The following is a 20,273-nucleotide window of genomic DNA, read 5'->3' as shown; positions in this document are numbered from 1 at the left end:
CCTCCTTCGCCCAGGAGCAACCGTTGTTGTCTCCTGTCCTCCTCCTCCTCCCTCCTGCTCCCCCTCCTTCCCGCCCCCATCTTCACTTGCCTCCGTATCTCTCTCTATGTGTGTATGGGTATGATATTCGATCGCGACCGAGGATTCCATTCTCGGGAAACGGGAAACGGTTTGAAGGGAAAGGAGATCGGCTCGAGCACGATGAATGGGTGTTATTATAGGTAAAGGTAATGAAAGATATTGTTACGCTGTAATAAATAGTACGCGGAGTATCCGAGGGGAGGGGCTGAACGGAGTGAGGGAGAGAGAGAGAGAGAGAAATAATGATCGGCGTTTCGAAGCTGATCCTCATCCTCGGTTTATCGGAGGATAGCCAAGGCGACCCGTTTGAGGGTAGATTTAGTGTTTACGGGGGAATTAAGATCGATTAGAATAGGAGGAAGGGGGAAAACGTTTTAGGGATTCTTTTTTTTAATAGTTTGGAGATATAATTTTAAATGATAATCATTCTCGTGGTATTAAAGTCGAATAGAGGAGTGTTTTTTTAATTTTTTTCTAAATTTTCATTGTTACTTTTAATTCTTGTAAGTGAGATTGAAATAAGAGATTTATAGTTCTATGTGAAAAGAAGTTGGAAATTTTTTTCCAAATAATATTCATCGTTCTTTCGTTAAGAGTTCCACGTTGAGAATTTGCATACTAATTCGTTATTGAAAATAAATCAATCGTAATTAGGATCATTACTCAGCGATTATTAGATGTATTTAAAATATTCTATACCCTGCGAAAAATAACGCTAACAATTCCATCAAAAATTCACACGGATCCAATCGAAAAGAAGTCGGATGCTCGAGTGAATAGTTTGCAGAATCAATTAGCACCTAACAACACTCGAAAAGCGGGACGCGGAGGAATGCGTCAAAGGATTGCTACTTCCGAGCTCGATCTCGCGCAACTATCCACAGATTCTCGAGATCAAGATTCCTTCGAGAGATCATAATAAGAAGATGGACGGGAGGAACGGGCAGAAAAACACATGGATTCGTGATAAATAACATCCCCAGCGAGATTCGTGGGCCGAGGGCATTTTTACGCGCCTCCTCGACAAGGAGAACAGCAAAGAGAAGAAGTGGAAACAAAACCGTTGGAAGGGGGGAGGAGGAGGAGGGCCGACAGGCAAAGTCGAAACTCGTGTAACTCAGAGAGGAACAAAGTTGCATAGGTCGAAAAAAAAAAAGAAAAGATACGACACGGCCAACAATAATATCCAGTATTTTATTCACTCTTCCCCCTTTCTTTCACCCCTTCTTACTTTCCTTCTTCGACACGCGTGCGCGAGAGAGAGAGAGAGAAAAAAAGAAAAAAAAGATCGGGCGATAGGTCGTGGTAGCGAAAGGGAGGAAAGAGAGCAACGAGAGAGTCGAGGAGGAGGAATCGAAGTGAGAGTGGGTCTTCTCCGGGGAACCAGCCAGAGAGGGCTGAAAACCAGCCGGAGAGAAAGGAGAGAAAGGAGAGGGAGTGGAAGGATCGAAGGGGGAGAGGGATACGAAGGAGTGATAGAGAGGGGAGGTCAGAGAGGCGACACAACGCGTGTGGTCCACCCCGTGCTGGACGACGAGCAGGTCGAGACCAGGACGACGACAGCATCTTATCCAAGACCTCCGGATCGATCGATCAATGGCGAGATCGATGCCTTCTCGGGCCAGACCGATCGAGTACGTGGCATGCTCGGGCGCACAAGTATTTTTCACCCTGCAGGCGGCGATCACGTGCATCTGAACCGCTTCAAGAACTGGTATATCGTAGGCGATATCCTTTATTTTTTTTTTTATTTTCTTTTTTCCTTTTCTTTTTCTGCAGGAATTTTGGACGGAGCGCGGTGGTTGGGAATGTACGTTTGAGATAGGGGTGAAATTGTTTTTTTCTTTTTTAGATGTAATTATCGGGTGAATATATCTTTGCGTCAAACTTATTTCAATTGTTTACACAATCATTTACAGAAATCTGTTCCTACGTTGATCCCTTCGTTATCTGTTACTTTCATCTCGATGATTCAAATGATTCATAAGAAAAGAGTCGTTTGGATTAATAGCCAAGTTACATGAAACGGCTGCAATTCAATATCTTGACTTCCAATCGGTCAAATATATCTTCTGAACTCAAGCTTTTTAAATTCAAGTAACTTGACTCGAAGCAGTGAGCGTTAAAATTTATTATTGTACGTTAAAAATGATATATTAATTGTATTCACGCGTCTCAATAACGTTTGCTTTACTTTTACTCCGCAATATATCCATATTCTTATCTTTCTTATCCTTTAATTCATCTTCACCTTAGCTCAATATGTAATTAAAACCTATCATTTCAAATCAAAGAAAAGTTCAAAGAACTTTAATTACTTACTCAAAATTAATAACGGATACCGATAAAATTTCAATATTATTTAAATAGAATTCAATCCAAGCTAATTGAACGAGGATAAAAAAAAAAAAAACTCAAATCTGATAAGCAACATTCGTGTTACGAGAAATAATCCCAACTCTGGATAATAATCTGAACGACTAATCTTAACGTTTCAATCTCCTCCAAGATCGTCTCATCCTGCTCGCCTCCAATTAGCAAACGAATCGAATAAGGGAAACGAACGAGGATCAATAATCGCGGTTGAAAACGCGTAACAGCGGATGCTGTATGGCTCATAATACCGAGACAGAGCCGGCCACCTAATGCTAATGCAACTACCATTAGCAAGTAGTGAATCGAATGTAAAGTCGGACGTAAGGTGGGACCACACAGGTCGACGTTGGAGGGTTATACGGGGCCAGCAGATGCAGTGCCCCATAAACAGCGGGGCGGGACCACCCAACGCGCCTGTTCCTTCGTTTCGTTCCTTCGTCTGTTTCCTTAATAACCACGATACCCTTGCCTGTTGCCCATCGCGAGAAACGCGTGCATACGCGCGACAGTTCGCGAGACCGAACGCGTAAAGGTGGCCCTACACTTGTTACGTGCCACGCCGCCATTACATAGAGATATATAACGATTCATAATTTTATAAACATCGTCGAAATTGGATATCAAAATTGAGGTATCAAGATTTTTTCTCTCTCTCTTTCTCTGCAAAAGAAATAAATAAGCAAATGGAGCAATATTTTCTATATTCAAATATAATTTCTATATTCCTACGTAAAAAAGAAAATATGAAAAAGTTTCACGAAGTATGAATTTGTTTCAAGAAGTTAAAATTAATTAAAATTCGCTCACTTTTCGAGTTCACTTTGCGAAACTCGCGAATTGTAAGGGATGGAAAGGGAATTTTATGATTTTTTAATTAGATGTCGATCGAAATTTGATTGGAGGATATGAAAAATCGGTGAATAATGATAATGGTGATACGACGCGTATCTTTTCCTAACGATTGTCATAATTTGATTGAAATTATGGGGGAAAAAGGATGCGATTAGATTAATTTTCTATGTTAATCTCGATCGTGGTTTGATTAATGCGCGAAAAGAAAATGATATGATCGAGATTGGTGTCGTAAAGTGACGCTTGTACCGGTTTATGAAGTTCGCGTGTCGCCGACCCGTTTCATCGAATTCGACCCGGGCGGATTTCTTCGCGTCGCCTGTTTCGACAACGTTTGTCACGTTGCTGATCACATCCCAGAATGGGGTGTATAAGATAGTGAACGATCTTTAGGTTTATACGATAGCTTTGGATATATCGTGAATACATATTCGTGAATACACGATCTGATTTCACAATGATAAGTAGACCGTGAAAGATCTTTGTGAAAATTCTTTTGAAATTAAATTTTGGATAATTTGTATATCTCTATTTTTGCATATATTGCGTTTTATAATATTTTATATTTTCCTTTTTTTTATTTATAAAAGAATAATTCATTTAAATTCAATAATAAAGCTCTCGTTATAAAATGCTGTTTAATTTTAATTTTTGAAAAGATTTTTGAATCGAATAAATCGTATAGAAAAATTTGTATAAATCTACTCTATTTCTCAAAATTTACAACGAAATAAACGAGGAAGCTGAATAAATTATCGAATAAACTATAAAAGTTGAACATTCGCGATAAGCAAATTTGATGAAATTACTGTTAATTCGACGAATATTTTTAAAAAGCCATTACAAAATCGGTATTGATTTACCGTCATTAATTAAAATTCAAGGCGTAACGCGATGTCGCACACAGATACACAAGCGTAAATGGTTGTAGAAGAGTAATGTGATATTTTACAATTCCCGGGCAGATAAACCGAATGATTTTGTATATCCGGTTGTACCGTGTCACGCGCATTAATTATGGACGACGATCAAAACCACGTGTGGGAAACTGGCTACCTGTCTTCAACCCGACACGTGTGCGCTTTCTCACAGACCCATCTTGGATATAATACCGCGTCAGATTGACTCTTGAGAGGAGATAATGACAGTCAAAAGCTACTTTAGCGGAGTAACGATGCTTGTTCATCGGTCTTTTGCCTATCGAATACGGTGACAGCGTCCAGTACGATTTATATCGGAAGACACGGGCAAAGAGTGGCGGAAAATAAGATTGGACGTACACATGTATACGCGAAATATAATATATCGTGGAACGAGATAAGGAAAGGAAGATAATTATCCAGATTAAGAAACACCTCGACGATTTTTATGAAATCGTTTTTATCAAGATCAATATTTTTTTCCACATTATGGAAATGTTAATGCATTCGCGAGGCATTTTCGAAGAATCGATTCCGAAACAAAAATTGATGTATCGGTTTAAGGTTTATTTATTAAGTTAGAAGCGTTATTAAATTTTTGCATTAGATGAAGAGAAGAATAGAGTGGAATGGCGGTGTAAAAGGCAAATTTTACTTTTATCTTTTATCTTTGCAATCGAATCCTTTCAAATTTAAAATTTTCAAGATATTTGTATATGTGAAATTATAACACGTTATTATTTTAATTTAGATCAATCGATATCAATTCGATAAAAGATTGTTTTATTCTTCCACGAATTCCAATATATTACAAATATTAATATTTTTCTCAATGAATGATACGAATTTATATTAAAGATTTCCTCTTCTATATGCTATATATCTCGATTCAAGTTTTTGTTAACATGTCATAGCTCGAAATATTAATTGTTGTTCCAATTCTTTCGATGATATATGATTCTCTTCTTGAAACTCTCACGAAAATCATTTTTTTCTTTTTACGATCTTTAGACCGAAACCATTTCTATTTCTCGACATCTTTTTTTGACGAGTTTCTGCTATAACGACTTGTACAATCTTTCATACAATTTTCAATTTTTTAAAAATTACACTTTATTTTCTTTAAATTTATAAAACATTTTCTAATCAATCATCGACACAAAAATCAAATTCATCTACTACCACTAACTGTACAAAAGCAATTCCATTTATTAAATTCTGAATCATTAATCTTCATCATCTCCTAAAGTCTAGAATCCACGAAATGAAATATTCGATTCACAATCAGCTTAATCGTGAACAGTTCGATTCACTTCCCCCTTTTTGTTCAACGAAATTCAACCCTCTCACGGCTTAGACACGTTCACGAAACATGATTTATATCGGCCTAATAGTTTCACGATGGTTCCCAAGCCAGCTTTCCAGAGGAGCCCATAATCCTTTTTATTACCTCAAAGACGTTTCACGGATGACGGGTCTATCTATGTGGAATTCAGGTATCATGCATCTAAAAAAGCTGGAGCCAAGGCAATAAAGTGTCCCGAAGAGTTCATAAAAGTCGCCGCTTTCACTGAAAACGCGCTCTCTTGTCTATTCGACAACAGCCACCGCGAGGCCATTAACTTTTACCTACACGCGATCCATCGGCTGTGTGTCGTGAACGCAATTTCCAGTATGTACCCTCTCTCTTTTTTCTTCTTCCTTTTCTTTCTTTTTTTTCTTTTTTTTCACCTCTTTGTTTCTAGTCACGCGTCCGTTACACACTTGTCTTCCTCTTCTGTTTTTTCCTTTCTTTTTCTTTCTTTTTTCTTTTTTTCCTTTCTTCTTTTTTTTTTTTTATTATTATTCTCCCTTTTCTTTTCCCTTTGTTCCCTTTGGAGATCTTGGACTTCTAAGAAAGCAGCAAAGGATTGTGAGTCCTAGGGATTTGACCACCCACGTGGTTACGGAGGCTTTACAGCCTCCTTGAATGTCCGGATACGGGATATTTTCGGTAACTTTAAACCACAAAATGTAGCACGAGATTATACTACAATGTTCTCCTTTTCTTTTCGCCTTTTCTTTTCGAGAGACGCGGGGGGGGGAGTGATAGGATAAACGGTAGCAGCAGGAAGCTGTTACGGATTCGATACGGGAGGAAAAGAGAGAGGAAGAGAATTGGATAAGATAATTCTTCTTTCTTTTTTTTTTGACTTAAAAGTTTTTTTCTCTTAATTAAAAGAATTACGTAAAATTTTAATAGTCTTCCTTTTGTTTGACAAGTTTTCGAGAAAACTGAACGTTAAAAATAAAATGTATCGATGTCTGAAAAAGAATATAAGATATACAAGTGTATTGTTTTGAATAATACGTATAGTATATTGTATATAAATTTTTTCAAATAAATAAGAACGGGATGTTTTTACATTATTTGATATACGAGTGCAAAACGATGAAATTTATCTTAAATACTTCTTGATGTTTTATCTTTCAAAAAAAAATCTAAAAATAATCTTTCTCGTGAGAATGATTTTTAAAAATTTTCCATCCATCGTTCGCGTAGAAATCGAGCATGGAAATTACATAATGCGTAAAGGCTCAACTTGAACAAAGATAGATTTTTCTTCTTTTCACGGTCCAGTGATCGATAAAGTAACGAGACAGGAAAAATCACGTAGGCAATTGAATCGATCGTTTTCATTATCGTAACAGGCGTGCGATTGATCGCAAATTATAGCTTGGTCATGCTCTACCTATTATTAATCAATTTGAGTAATACAAAGCTGTGTACATAACGTGATAAGGAACACAATGCAATTGCAATTTCTTGGATAAAATCTCTTGTCAAGGATCTCAATCGAGTTACAACTTGGTTGTTTCTTTCACGCAAGAAAAAAGACTGTTATTCATCGTGTCAAAGATCGTATGATGAATATAGATGAATTTCAAAGAGTAATGAAAAATTCAAGCATTCGTTTCTTCCTTGGACTCTTCAACTCATTATTATTATAGTTGATTCCATTTTTACTTGAAATTGGATCCTGTCTTTCTATTCGAAGTTGATAAATTAGTTGGGGATTCATTAATCACTTTGTTTAATCAGTTCCGAATTAATTGCTGTTTCTGACTTGTAATACATTGTATTTGCTAATCGTATGCAAATTAGTATGAATTCGAAATTTTGCGAGAGAACAGTTTTTCGCTTAACTGTGACTAATAAATAAATCTTTAAAATTTTTGAAAGTTACTTTAATTAATAATTTCTTGAATAAAATAATATTATATTTGTCAATGAAAGATTGTTTGTTCCTTTAATGCAATCTTTTCCTTGGAAAATCCTTTTAATGTTATCAATAATTTTTTACATATTTATAAATTCCAAATCTATATTGTTATTTGAATTTGGAATATAATTATGTTACAATATATTAATAAAATTATATTGAAAATTGTATTCACCTAGCTATAAGCTTTAAATTTAGTCATTTATTTTTGAACAGACTTACAGATTGATAAAATTGATTATTTCATTATGCAACAATCTAATTATTAGTAAAAATTAAAAGGAAATACCATTGAATTGCGAGGTTAATTTAATCACTTTCTTCTTTAACCCGATTCTGAAGATAATGTTGCCTATAAGCTCCTGTTGGATCATATTTTGCTTCGAGAAGAACCCATATTTCTGGTTTATTATCGATCAAGAATTGCACAACTTTATCGGCAATTTCTTTCTGTTTTTCACTGCAAGGTGAACACTCGTTCTCCAAAGCATCGGGCAGATTTTCTGTAATTTTAATCAGAAATTATTTACACGTTAATAAAATAAACTTCAATTATAATATCAAATATAATTTAATAAATAAACTGATATCTTTTGTACAACAACTTTTCTCTTCTATTTTTTCTATTCCATAGTACACAAAAATCAGGAAAATTTTGTGGCTAGAAATAAAATAAAAACAATAAGATTTTGCGTTGGAGGCGATCGAGAAAATTTTCTTCGAGAAAAAAAAAAAAAAAATATGAAAATCGAATGTATCATCCTCCAATTTAGCATCCCTTTTTCAAGTAGATCGCTTCCTTCGAGTCGAAAATCTTCGTGGCAAAGAATCAAGCGGAGCGATAAATTCTATGCACGAATAATTGTAACACGCGAGGATAATTTTTTCCGGCTAGGAAAGAACACCGATTTAATGTGGCGGCCTTGCTTCTCGGGAATAGTAACTACGCTCATAAAATTGCGGTCGACCGTGAAACGACGGCGTTCTGAACATCAGTAGAATATGCATACGAGCATATGCGAACGTATCGTAATTGACTCGTTCAACATTACATCCGAGCGTAGGTACGTTGTAACGACTTTCGCGATGATGCTCTGAAACGACACTGCTGCGGTTTTTCTCTTTCCTCGAACCGTAGTGAACCGTAACCCCTTTTATTCCCCATCTTTACTCCTTCCCTTCTTTTTTGCGGTTTTAACAAAATTACGATCGTAATTAATATTATTAGACACGGTTGTCAAAATATTCGAAGGGGGAAGAATAAAAGAAATATTATTTTACCTCCAAGCTTTTTTTTTTTTTAGAATGAATAGCACCATTTTGTCTTAGATACTAATTTTCATTTTTGTATGTAATGTCTGTAAAAAATAACGATATAATAATTTGATTAAATTAATTGCTTATTAAGAAGATTAATTTTTTAGAGGATTTAAGATTTGTCTGCCGAAGTTATTAATTTATTATATAATTATATATAGCTATGATATAATTTATACAAAATTTCTTGCTTACTCTTAAGTTCAGCAGCGTCGGGGGTGCACGGGCCTTGATCCAGCAAACAGTTCACGTACCCGTTCAAAAGTCTCTCGGTGTTGAGGACAACATCGATGTCGACGTTGTCGTACTTCGTCGTGTATTTGTCTTCTGAGAATACTTCACCGAGCAGGAAGCAAACAGCCACGAGAGCAATCAGTATAGTCTTCATCTTGGGGAGAGAGATTCACCGTTGTTGACTTTTTCGATTACTGAACGTTGAGCTCGTTAGCGTGGAGATCTTATATATATATATATATTTCGTTGCATGGCTCGTTAGTTGCACGAATTACTTATCATACCAAAGGAAATTGTATCTACTACGTAATTCGTTAGGAAAAATGCGCACGAAAGGGTCATTTCCTCTTGAACGCCGAGTTTTGATGAATCAAGCGATTCATTGAATATGAGTTTATTTGAACTTGGAATGGATTATGAATAAATCCATTTTATTATATTTTAATATTTTATAATATCAGAATATTAAAATTGTAATATTAGATGAAATAATAAGGTTCGAAAATTGCAAATCTCTCTTCGTAGAGCCTTAAATTATTAAAAATTATTAAAATTATGAAGAGAAGATAATAGAAGAGGTAAAAAGAGAGTGATAGAGTAATAGAGTATCGATATGGTGAAACAATGATTAAATTCAATATCCTCCTTCCAAGGGGCATTATTTTTATCGTACATATGTGAACAGAATTTAACCAATTTGCGAAATCTCATGTCCTCGTGTATTCGAGGGGATTCATCGTATAATCGCAACATCCATTTCCTTGAATTACGTGAAATGGATGTAAATTGTTCTGGGACTCGTTATACTTGAGCTAACGTTATCTTGATGCAATGTTGATTTCATGGAAATTTAATAAAGAGGCGCATAACTCCCAGGAATCGACAAACCATTGTATTGCTAAAGTAGAAATGATTCTACTTCGAGACATTTTGTATTCCATCCCAGGATCCCGCGTAAATTCAATATGGTAAAATGTACGTTTTAAATTCTCGTTTCTTCTTCATGGTATCTGAGATTTCTTGTCGATGTTGCTACGCGAGATTTATGCGTAGAGATGACCTTACTATCTCCAATGATATAGTAATTTATCTAAAAATAACCAGTGAATAGATTCGTGATTAGTATCGTTAGAGCCTTGAGAAAAAAAAAAAAATTGGTGCTACGATAAACGTATTTTTAACGTAATACGTATTATTGATAATCGAGATTTGTATAAATTTATTGAATTATTAAGTTTTCCTTTGTACTCAAATTTCATTTATTTAATTATAAATCGAATTTATTCTAACTTTCTTTTTTTTTTTATAAAAATTTGTATTCAATATTAAACATCAGGGCATCTTTTTCATTTTTCATATTTCTCGGAATATAATTTCTTTTAAAAATATTTCTTATCCTCAGGAATCATTTTTATTCGCTTCTTTTCTGTTTTCATTTTCCACTTTTCGGAATTGTACTCAACGATTAATATATAACTGACATTCAATTAAAAAAAGTATTAACATATGAATTATTAACATATTTCATCTCCAACTTCTTTCCTTTATCTCTATCATTTTTTTCAAGAAACTTAAATTAATATACTGAACAATACACATATATTATATCCTTGAATATTGAAGATGTACTTCAAATGTGAATAACAATTAATTAATATCGTCCTATATAAACTAATATCCTCTTTTATAATCGATCAAAATCCTCGTAAATCTAGAAATCACTGCGTTGAGTGTCATATTCTTCCGTCTCCGTGTCAGAGAGCTCTGCGCAAGCGTAGCAAATCCTCCCTACATCCCTCCAACATTCCTCGCAATACAAGAATGGACAACTCGGATTGGGGCAGGGCCGATACCTTGGCCCCTTCCTGGGCTCCGGATCCTCGCAAATCAAACACCTCTCCCTTGCGCATTCGAAGTATCTCAACCATCCAAAACGTTTCGGCCACTTGAGCCTGAGCGCCAACCAGAAATCAATCTCGTACTCCAAACGGCGTGTTCTGGCCATGTTCCTCACCTTGGCCTTCATGAACTTGGCGTGCATAAGCCTTCGCCGTAGAGTCTCGTTGTAGAGGTACAATACCCGCCTCTTCTCCCTTCTTCGATAAAAGAACGAGCAAATGCCGCGACGCATCCTCTGCGTGTATATGGATCCGAAGATGAGAAGGAAGACCAAGAAGAAGGTACCGTAGATCTTGAATATTATGTAGCCAGGAAGTTTCGTGGGTCGTGGTAGGCAAGCCTTGTTCGTTACTACGGTTTTCACCCGTTTCTTCACGTTGAAACCGCGGACCGCGCTTCTAATCAACGACGCGATCACTCCGGTACCTCGGATTTCCAGGCTCAGATCGTGGTGGCCTCTCTGAAAGAAAAGAAATAAAGGCACGTTAGAGGGGTTATGTTATGTTTCTAATTCACAGGTGTGGATAAGAATTTTTTATTTCAAGATATTTCATATTTGAATTAAAGGAAGAGAGATCGAAGATCATTTGATACTTGGAATATGTTGGACGAAGTTTATTCATTGAGTTATATGGAAACTTCAATTTGACTTGTTTTTCAATTAATTATGAATTTCAAAAGTATCCTCCTCGATGCGTAATAAATTCGCATTTAATTTGATTGAAGATTACTTCTTAAGATTATCATCTTACCTGAGTATATTCCATGTAAGCGTGCCTTCTGATTATATCCAACACTTCGTAGAATAGCCAATCCAGGATTACAAAAATGGTGACGATGATGAATTCAAGAAGAAGTTTAACCAGCTGACCTACCAAGTGAAGTCCTTCGATTTTGGTCGGTATCGGATGGTAGGGGTCGATGAACTTCCTCTTCTCGAGTTTCTTGAACGGCAACAAAGTCAAACTGCCACGAACTTTCCTTCTCGCGTCTATTCTCCGGAAATAAGACGTCACGTAGACGTTGTCGAATTCGATATCTGATAAATATTTGTCATTGTAACTCAGAGCGTCGAGAATGATCTTCAGGAATATAAACGACAAGCATCTCTTTATGAGGGTCATCACGGACTTGAAAAGTTTCCTTCGTACAGAGAATTCGTGTACAACAGCTTTGGCAGCGTCCTCGGTATCTTGAAGATCCAAAATCACAGGTGGTATTTTCACTTTGTATTGGAGTTTCGCATCTTTCAGGCTCCTGCTGAATTCGTCTCGGGCACCTTTGAAGAATGATCGTCCCGTTGAACTTTAACATAGGAAATCGAGATTCACAAGCTGTGGTTCAAGTGCAATTGACACGTGCAACGTGTTAAAGGAAGAAGAGGAATCTTTTTTAACAAAAAAAAAAAAAAAAATTTCTTCATCATTCGTTATTTGATCAAATAATTGAATTTATTTGAGCTCAATTTTTTATTTTGATTCGTTCCGCGTGCATAATTTTTTGACAACTATTGATTAATTGTTGAATTTAAATCTGAGGTTCAATCGTATCCATTTATAATCATTTATAATCATTGTCAGACACACGTCGTTCAATATTCATTATGGTTTTTATAAATCTTTTTTAATGCTAATATCTATCAATCTATTCTCAGATATCTCTTACAGATATACTGAGAAATGATTGAAGAATCGAAATGTCAGAAAAGATGAAAAATTTTTGAAAAAAAAAAAAAACAATAAATGACGTATGCATCTTTTTAAAAAATGAACAGAACGAATCGTGAACAACTTTTAAAAATCAGAAAGCAATTTATTTTGCATATTTAGTTATTTTCAAATTTTGAACTTGGCACATGCATTGTTCAATAGAATTTTAATCTTATAAAAAAAAAGGTCAAATTTTTCTTCAAATTTTGCTAATTTTCGAAATAATCTAATTATATTGAAATATTTAAAGAAAAAATTAACGAATGTATTCAATTTTTCGATTAATTTTTATGAGATATTAATAAGAAAGTTAAAAGATTTAAATACGTACTTTTTAAAGCGACGTATCCCTCGCCGATACCACTATCGACTTTTCCCTCAGGATCACAGATACTAGAACCACCCAATGCTTGGACCAGATTACAAACGAAAGTCAGCTTCATTGGCCAACATATGAGCCAAGCAACAAATACAGACACTTTCTCGTAACATTTGTCATAAGCGGTGCCAAACATGTCCCTAAAAAATATAAATTTTATACAAATATAAATTCTAATTAACTATATATTTATAAATTTAGATATATCGTTGGAAATAATAGAAGAGAATTTTTCGTGCCAAGTGTAATAACAAATGACAATTAGACAATTTTATAATTATAGTAATTTTTAAACACACCTACATCTTTGTGCACCTCGGCTAAGTTGCTCTTCGCATCGAGCTTCAATCTTCTTCTTATACTTAGCTTCGTACACTTCACCTTTTGATTTGGCACTTTCAACTTTCTTCTCGTGCTTTTCCTCCATTTCTTTGCTTCTTTTTGAGTCACCTTGCAACTCGTCTAGATAATCGTTCTCCTCTTTTAACCGTATCATTTCTTCTTCCCCTTCTATTTCTTCGACAACAGGACTCATCAAATCCCTGATCGAGGAGAGGGTGTCTTTTATCTCGCTTGCATCCGCTTTCATAGCATGGATTGCCTTTTAAACAAAGGTAATAATATTAATAAATTTCATTACAAAAATATACGAAGCAATGAGATTAAATACATATGTATATATGATCTGATTTTTTTACACTAGATATTATTAATATTAATAAAGTGTTATTTATCAAATATACTAATTATTATCGATATTAAAAATATACATTCAATGTTATTCAAACTTTATAATATAATGTATTATATTTTATCAATATACGTGTACTTTTATTCGTATTATAAAATTAATTAAGTTAACTAATTAATTTTATATATTGTAAAATATAATAATAAATATTATTTTTAATTATTAATTTGTTGTTATTTACTTATTATTTCTAATAATCATAAAAATCGTATATTATGTATATTATTAAATCAAAGTGTTCAGAATAATTATGAATGTGAGTAAACATGTTATATAAGTATATGTAATGTACCTGTTGAAATGGTTTGAACATTAAATCGAATCTTGTCTTGGTAAGATTGTATGTCAGTTGTGATGTGCATCCAAATGTTCTTATTACTTCCTTAGTGTTAAATAACAAATTAAACAATGGTCCAGCAATTACGTATCCAAAAATCAGTGCTCGTAACACGCTTCGTCCAGCTCGTCCAAAAAATGTTGGAATCGTTAAAATGGAAATACACCTCACCTATTATAATAAAAATAATATTTCTTATGTACATATATTATTTTATATAAATTATTGTATTACATTTTCAATAATTCAAGAAATATTTAACAATATTCTTATAAAATTTATAATTTGATTGAATAGATTATTAAAAATGAATTGAAACAAATTTTCAATTTCTATTTCTTTTGTTTATTATAAATTTCTTTTTATTTGTCATGCATAAAATTATATGCATAGAATAATATATAAAATAGTCGATGGAAAAATATTGTGTATATATAAATATCAATCATAATATATCAATCAAATTAAAAATACATGTGATACATTTAATCGTAATTGATTCAACTGAATAATATAATTATTGCAACTTATATAACGACATTGCTAAATGTTTGTTATCGTTTAACACATTATAATGTGTGCTAATAATAAAATAAGCGAGCAAATCATTAGAATATCTTATAAAACACGTTATTGCAACACTTATAATATCAGTTTCATAGAATCATATATATTAATTACAATTGCATAAGAAATAAATATTTTCGCGACAAAACTCTATCAATTAGATTAACATATAAAAGATGGATAAAATTTGATCAGAATTTTTCTTTATAATTATACAAAAATTTGTATCTGTTATGCAAAAAAAAAAAAAAAGAAAAAAGAGAAAAATAATTATGAAAAATAATTGTGATTGTTAATTTCAAAAATGGAATTGAATTCATTATTTTAATTTTAATGTTATTTTGCGTTACATAAATTAATCATGTATTTAACAAAAAAAATATTTATTAGAAAAACAAAATTAATGTTTGCTATAGATATTATTTAAAAAAAAAGTTAAGAATCAAAAATTTATCATTCACGCGTTATTTTTGCAATTAGAATTTTTATAAAGAATTTTCTAATTAATTTGATTTAAAATGTTTAAACACATAATACACGAAATGATCTTGCTATTGTTTTAATGCAAAATTAAATCGTTTATAATTTAAGAAATAAATTCTTATCTGATAATTTTACATATCAGTTTGTTTCGAATCTTCTAAAGTTGTCTCAAGAATATAATACCTTGTGTGCACTTTCTCCATTTATCTTTTCTATTTATCTTTTTCCCCAAATATTTTTTTTGTTATCTAATAATAATAATAAGAAAAGAGTTAAGGCACAAAATAATTGTTATATAAATCATTTTATATATTTAATTTTACTAAATAAATATAAATAAATTATATTTAATAAATATCTAAATTAATATTTAAATTCAATAACAAAAATTATAAATTTTATTTCCACATTAGAGCTTTCATTTCGCGTTTGTAATGAAAATAAAAATAAAATTTAATCAATTCTTTAAAATTTAATTAAAATTTTCCTCTCCTTAAATTAAATATTTTAATATCTTTTAGTTTTATGTTAGAACATTGATCAAATTATTTTTCATTGAAAACTGAACGTGTTAATAATCACCTGAATCGAAACAGCACATCCAATCGATAACATCAAAATCAGAATACCACCGAGACACACGGTGGTATATGCGTCGAATTGTAAATCAACGATAATGAGTTCGTACAAAAGAACACCCATAAAAAAGCCAAGAAAGAAGCCGATTATGGCACGTGACGTCTTGTGAGTGCCTATCGGGTCGAAAGTAATGTTAAACAAAGTTGGGAAATGCTCTTGGTAATACTTGAAAAAATTCTTCTTGAATTTCTCCACTCGGAGACCGATAATCGTTACATTCTCCATTCTTGGTATTTTTTTTTTATTTTGCGTGGAAAAGTTCAACTTCCAATATTCTGCGTAATCAATTTGTGCAACTCATGTGCGACGCGACATATAGTCGCCTTATTGGTTAGAGAAGAAATCCTTGACATATATTTTCGAGTCCTTACTTTACTTTCACCTTCTCCAAAGTTCTTGTTAATTATCAGAGTCAAACACCTTGTCTCTAAAGTCGAGGAATTTCAACAGGATTTGTTTTTGACAAATATATATATATATATATATCGAGGAGAAAAATTCGTATTTTGTAACTTTTAGTGCAGTGTAGGAGGGAAGAAATTTTCTATTGGATAATCTCATTTCAAAAATAAATTGCTGTTTTTTTTTTTTTTTTTGACAAATGAATTAACGATCTTCTATTATTCTTCTTCTATTTTCAATTTCCATCTTGATTTCCAATAGCGGTTAATTATGGCAATTGAGAATTATGGAGATTAAATTTATCGCTGAATAATGAAATATTGAACTTTGCTTTGGCTACGGGAGAAAGTTTAAACTTTGAAAAGGAAATACACGATATTCGTGTATACTATTCAAATATAGTATTGCATAATACGATTAACGATTTATAAGGGAAAGTTTTTGTAGAAAATAAAAGATAGATAGAAAAAAATATGAATATTGAAAATGAGATACAAAAAATGAAGATTTCTCTCTGCACTTAAATTGCAAGATATTATTATTTTTAAGAATATTTTTAAATTCATGATTTCATCGATGATCAGTTAATATTACTGTAAAATATAATTTAATCTTAACTTTATTCTAAATATCATCTATATGTAAATTAAAATTTCAATCATTTAATTATATGAAATATTTATAAAAAATATTTTAATAAAAAATTATCTGATCATTTGAAAAAAATCACAGCTAAAAAATTAAATTACTTATGCATTCTAATGCTATGATAACTTTGTAAATACTTTATAATGAGACTTCTTCTGTCAGTAAACATTAGACACGAGGAAAATAGAGGACTTCATGTCGAAATTGAATTATTAAAATTACAAAGATCGCTTTCAAAATTATATAATCAGTCGTCGTTCGATATTTCTTACCGGTTTTAAAATGATACGATGGATGACCATATATCACACGATGAATACGAAATAATGCTTTTTTTTTTTTCGTGCATGAAATTGAAAACAGGAAAACGAATTTAAAATTTTATCACGTCTGGTCAACTGATCCCCTCGTCGAAATTTTTTTTTTTTTTTTTTCAAAAACAAACATTTTCATAAATTCACAAAAGACGATTTTATTCCTGTTATAAACTTACACTAATTGTCACGTCGAGATTGTTTTCCGCTTCTTTCATATTTACTACAACTGCTTATTATATCGTCTACATATATTAATCAAGATTTTGAATAATTTTTATAAATGAATCTTCAATGATGATTCTCAATTTATTGAATTAAACATTAATGCCGAGCTTCTTCGCTTCTTCCTCGAATTTGACTCTATACTTCTTGTCTGGGTCGTATTTGTTGGCAAGGGCATCCCACAATTCTGGCTTATTCTCGACCAAGAACTTGATCACTTTCTTGATCACGTCTCGTTGCTTCTCAGAGCATTTTTTGCAATCGGTGGCCAGAGCGTCAGGCAAGACTCCTAAAAAATGGAATTATTAATTAGAGAAAAATAATATCAAAATGAAATATACGATATATGTGAGATTAACACATTAATAAATTAATAAGCTATATTATATTCTACTATGTTTTTATATAAAAAACTCTGTTATGTTTTAACTCTGTATAATTTTATATTATGTATGACTTAAAAATTGACATCTTTTTTCTAAATTTTATTCAATTTATCATTGTATATTATATTATTTATTATTACATCGTCAAGCTAATACCAAAATGATTTATTTGCAATAATCGATAATTATTTGAAATATTAGGAAACATATAAACATTAAAAAATTCGAATCAATCAAATAATATCCATTAAATAATAAAACTCAAATAAATAATAAAAATCAAATAAAATTATAAATTAAAAAAGTTAAAAAAATAATATAAATTTCTAAGAAATTTCAAAATTTATCATACTTCTTATAGTTTGTTAAATATAATTTGATTTTTTTCTTTCTTTCTTTTGTTTTTTGTTTTTCTTTATAAATAAATAATATTTTGTTATACGTACGTTTGAGTTCATTTCCTTCTGCTGTGCATCTTCCTTCATCCATCAAACACTTGAAGTAATTGTTCAACAAACGATCACTATGCAGAATTTCGTCCACATTAATATTGTCAAATTTAGTTGTATATACAGGTTCGTCTGGACGAGCAGCCACGAGGACAATGGCCGCCATAAGGACCAAACAAACTATTGAGACCTTCATGATTGCTATTAAGAAATTAAGAGTTACAATTAAAAACACTTTTATAAATCCAAATCAAGGCATCCAAACATTAAAAAATAAAAATTATTTTTTCCTGAAACACCATTTGAAAATTTAATATAAAAAAACATAATAATTTCGAGATTAAACAAAATTTATATTTTAAAATTAATTTTGAAAAATCTAATACAAGATTAAAATAAATTTATAACGTCATTAGACACCGATTCGTTACGATAATCAAATATTAAATGATGAATCCTTACATTTGCTGTATAAATTGATCGATATTCAAAGATAATTAAAGAATTTATGAAGTAATTCATACTTTGTAGACGCGCGAAACACTCACCTGGACGTGTTAGCTGCTATTAGTTGTACGATTGTAAAAGTCCTCTGGCTCATGGCACTTATATATGTCCGCTTACTGGTGGTAGGATTAATCGTGGAGGTCCATAATGGTCGAAGGTGGGAACAATGACGACCGAACTCTACCTGGAATACTCATACTGTACTTTTACCTTCGTTTTATTCGAACTTCTGGAAATATTTGATTTTTTATTATTACGCATTTTAATGAATTTTTATCGTACTTGATTAATCAATGTGACAATGTATCCGTATTTACTTCTAGTTTCCATTCATGCGAAAAATATATTAGTATTTTTTTTTTTCTTATAGGAAATTGAATAATTAAAGAAGAGGAAATAGCGTGAAATAATAATATTTTGTTTTTTATTCTTGAGCTTAATATCAAAAATTTGAACAAATAAAAAGACCAAATGGGAAATATAGAATAGAATATGAATATGAATATATGAATTTTTTTACTTTTTTTTTTATTTTTATTTAAATATGAGGTATTAATTAATCATAGTTATAAAAACTTTTCTTAAATAATAAGATATAAGAAAATTTTATTATATTATTAAGAATACGATTTATTTGTTTTCTGCAATCTATTAATAATTTATAATAATTTATTCTTTTTTTAACATATTTAATATTTAATTTTAAACTTATATATTCTACCATTTTTTTTTATGACGATTGTTGGAAGATCATAATAATTAAAAGTGTATACTTAACATAACGAAAGAATGTAAGAGAACGTAAGAAAAACATTAAAAGTCTTTTTATTTCTATTTTCTTCCGTCACATTGAGAAACAAAATATTCGAATAATATATTAATTTGATTTCGATATTGCGTTCAGTTTTTTAGTTAATTAAATCTTTAACAAGAATGAAGAAAAAAGTTAAGAAATTTTATATTTTTTCTTATATATATTACTGAGTAAGATTACATTATGAAAATGATCATTAATTACGTAATATCTAGTGTAACACAAATTCAATTAGATAAATTTAAATATGTTTAAAAAATTATAATTTTAAAATTAATTCACATTGTGATATTTTTATTGCATATATTTTTTCAATTTATATTTTATTCACGGTATAATAACCGCAAATAAAAAGTATTCATAAAAACTTGCTCTTCAACTTCTAGTTAATCTGTTTATTATGCTTAAAACTAGATTTGAAAATAAAAACCATGATTTTATATGATTACGCATTAAATTGAAAGATATATTGCTTCCTTAGTTTTATTTTTCATATTGTATTTTAAACTAAGTGTGAATAATTAAAATAATTATAACTATTTAAAAAATTTGTTATTAAAATTATTAATTATATCTTAAAATATTCGTATAATATATAATAAGTGTTATGTAATATCTTAAAATAATTTTCTGTTAATAATTTTCTGTTAGAATAAAACAATAACAATTAATTTGAAAACATTAAATAATAATTGAAATATAAAATCAAAATATTATGAAT

At 31.4% G+C, this 20,273-nt stretch overlaps 3 protein-coding genes across 3 annotated transcripts; all 3 read right to left on the bottom strand.

Moving 5' to 3' along the window:
* Positions 1-7,514: 7,514 nt before the first annotated feature.
* On the bottom strand, positions 7,515-9,431 carry LOC102674615 (ejaculatory bulb-specific protein 3-like). Its single transcript, XM_031511261.1, has 2 exons — positions 9,005-9,431; positions 7,515-7,995 (listed from the first exon to the last, which is right to left on the bottom strand). The coding sequence occupies exons 1-2, from the start codon at positions 9,195-9,197 to the stop codon at positions 7,802-7,804; spliced, it is 387 nt and encodes a 128-aa protein (XP_031367121.1). The 5' UTR covers positions 9,198-9,431; the 3' UTR covers positions 7,515-7,801.
* Positions 9,432-10,749: 1,318 nt separating this feature from the next.
* LOC102680525 (protein sneaky-like) lies at positions 10,750-16,343 on the bottom strand. The gene is made up of 6 exons (XM_006617307.2): positions 15,751-16,343; positions 14,074-14,289; positions 13,330-13,631; positions 12,983-13,170; positions 11,695-12,221; positions 10,750-11,402 (listed from the first exon to the last, which is right to left on the bottom strand). The coding sequence occupies exons 1-6, from the start codon at positions 16,030-16,032 to the stop codon at positions 10,755-10,757; spliced, it is 2,163 nt and encodes a 720-aa protein (XP_006617370.1). The 5' UTR covers positions 16,033-16,343; the 3' UTR covers positions 10,750-10,754.
* Positions 16,344-17,311: 968 nt separating this feature from the next.
* Positions 17,312-18,940, bottom strand: LOC102674748 (ejaculatory bulb-specific protein 3-like). The gene is made up of 3 exons (XM_006617263.2): positions 18,780-18,940; positions 18,229-18,432; positions 17,312-17,685 (listed from the first exon to the last, which is right to left on the bottom strand). The coding sequence occupies exons 2-3, from the start codon at positions 18,425-18,427 to the stop codon at positions 17,489-17,491; spliced, it is 396 nt and encodes a 131-aa protein (XP_006617326.1). The 5' UTR covers positions 18,428-18,432; positions 18,780-18,940; the 3' UTR covers positions 17,312-17,488.
* Positions 18,941-20,273: the final 1,333 nt, after the last annotated feature.

This window comes from Apis dorsata, unplaced genomic scaffold, assembly GCF_000469605.1.
Source record: "Apis dorsata unplaced genomic scaffold, Apis dorsata 1.3 scaffold_295, whole genome shotgun sequence".
Lineage (NCBI taxonomy): Eukaryota > Metazoa > Arthropoda > Insecta > Hymenoptera > Apidae > Apis > Apis dorsata.
Note: the sequence above shows the minus strand (reverse complement) of the source record. Positions and strands in the feature narration are given on the sequence as shown.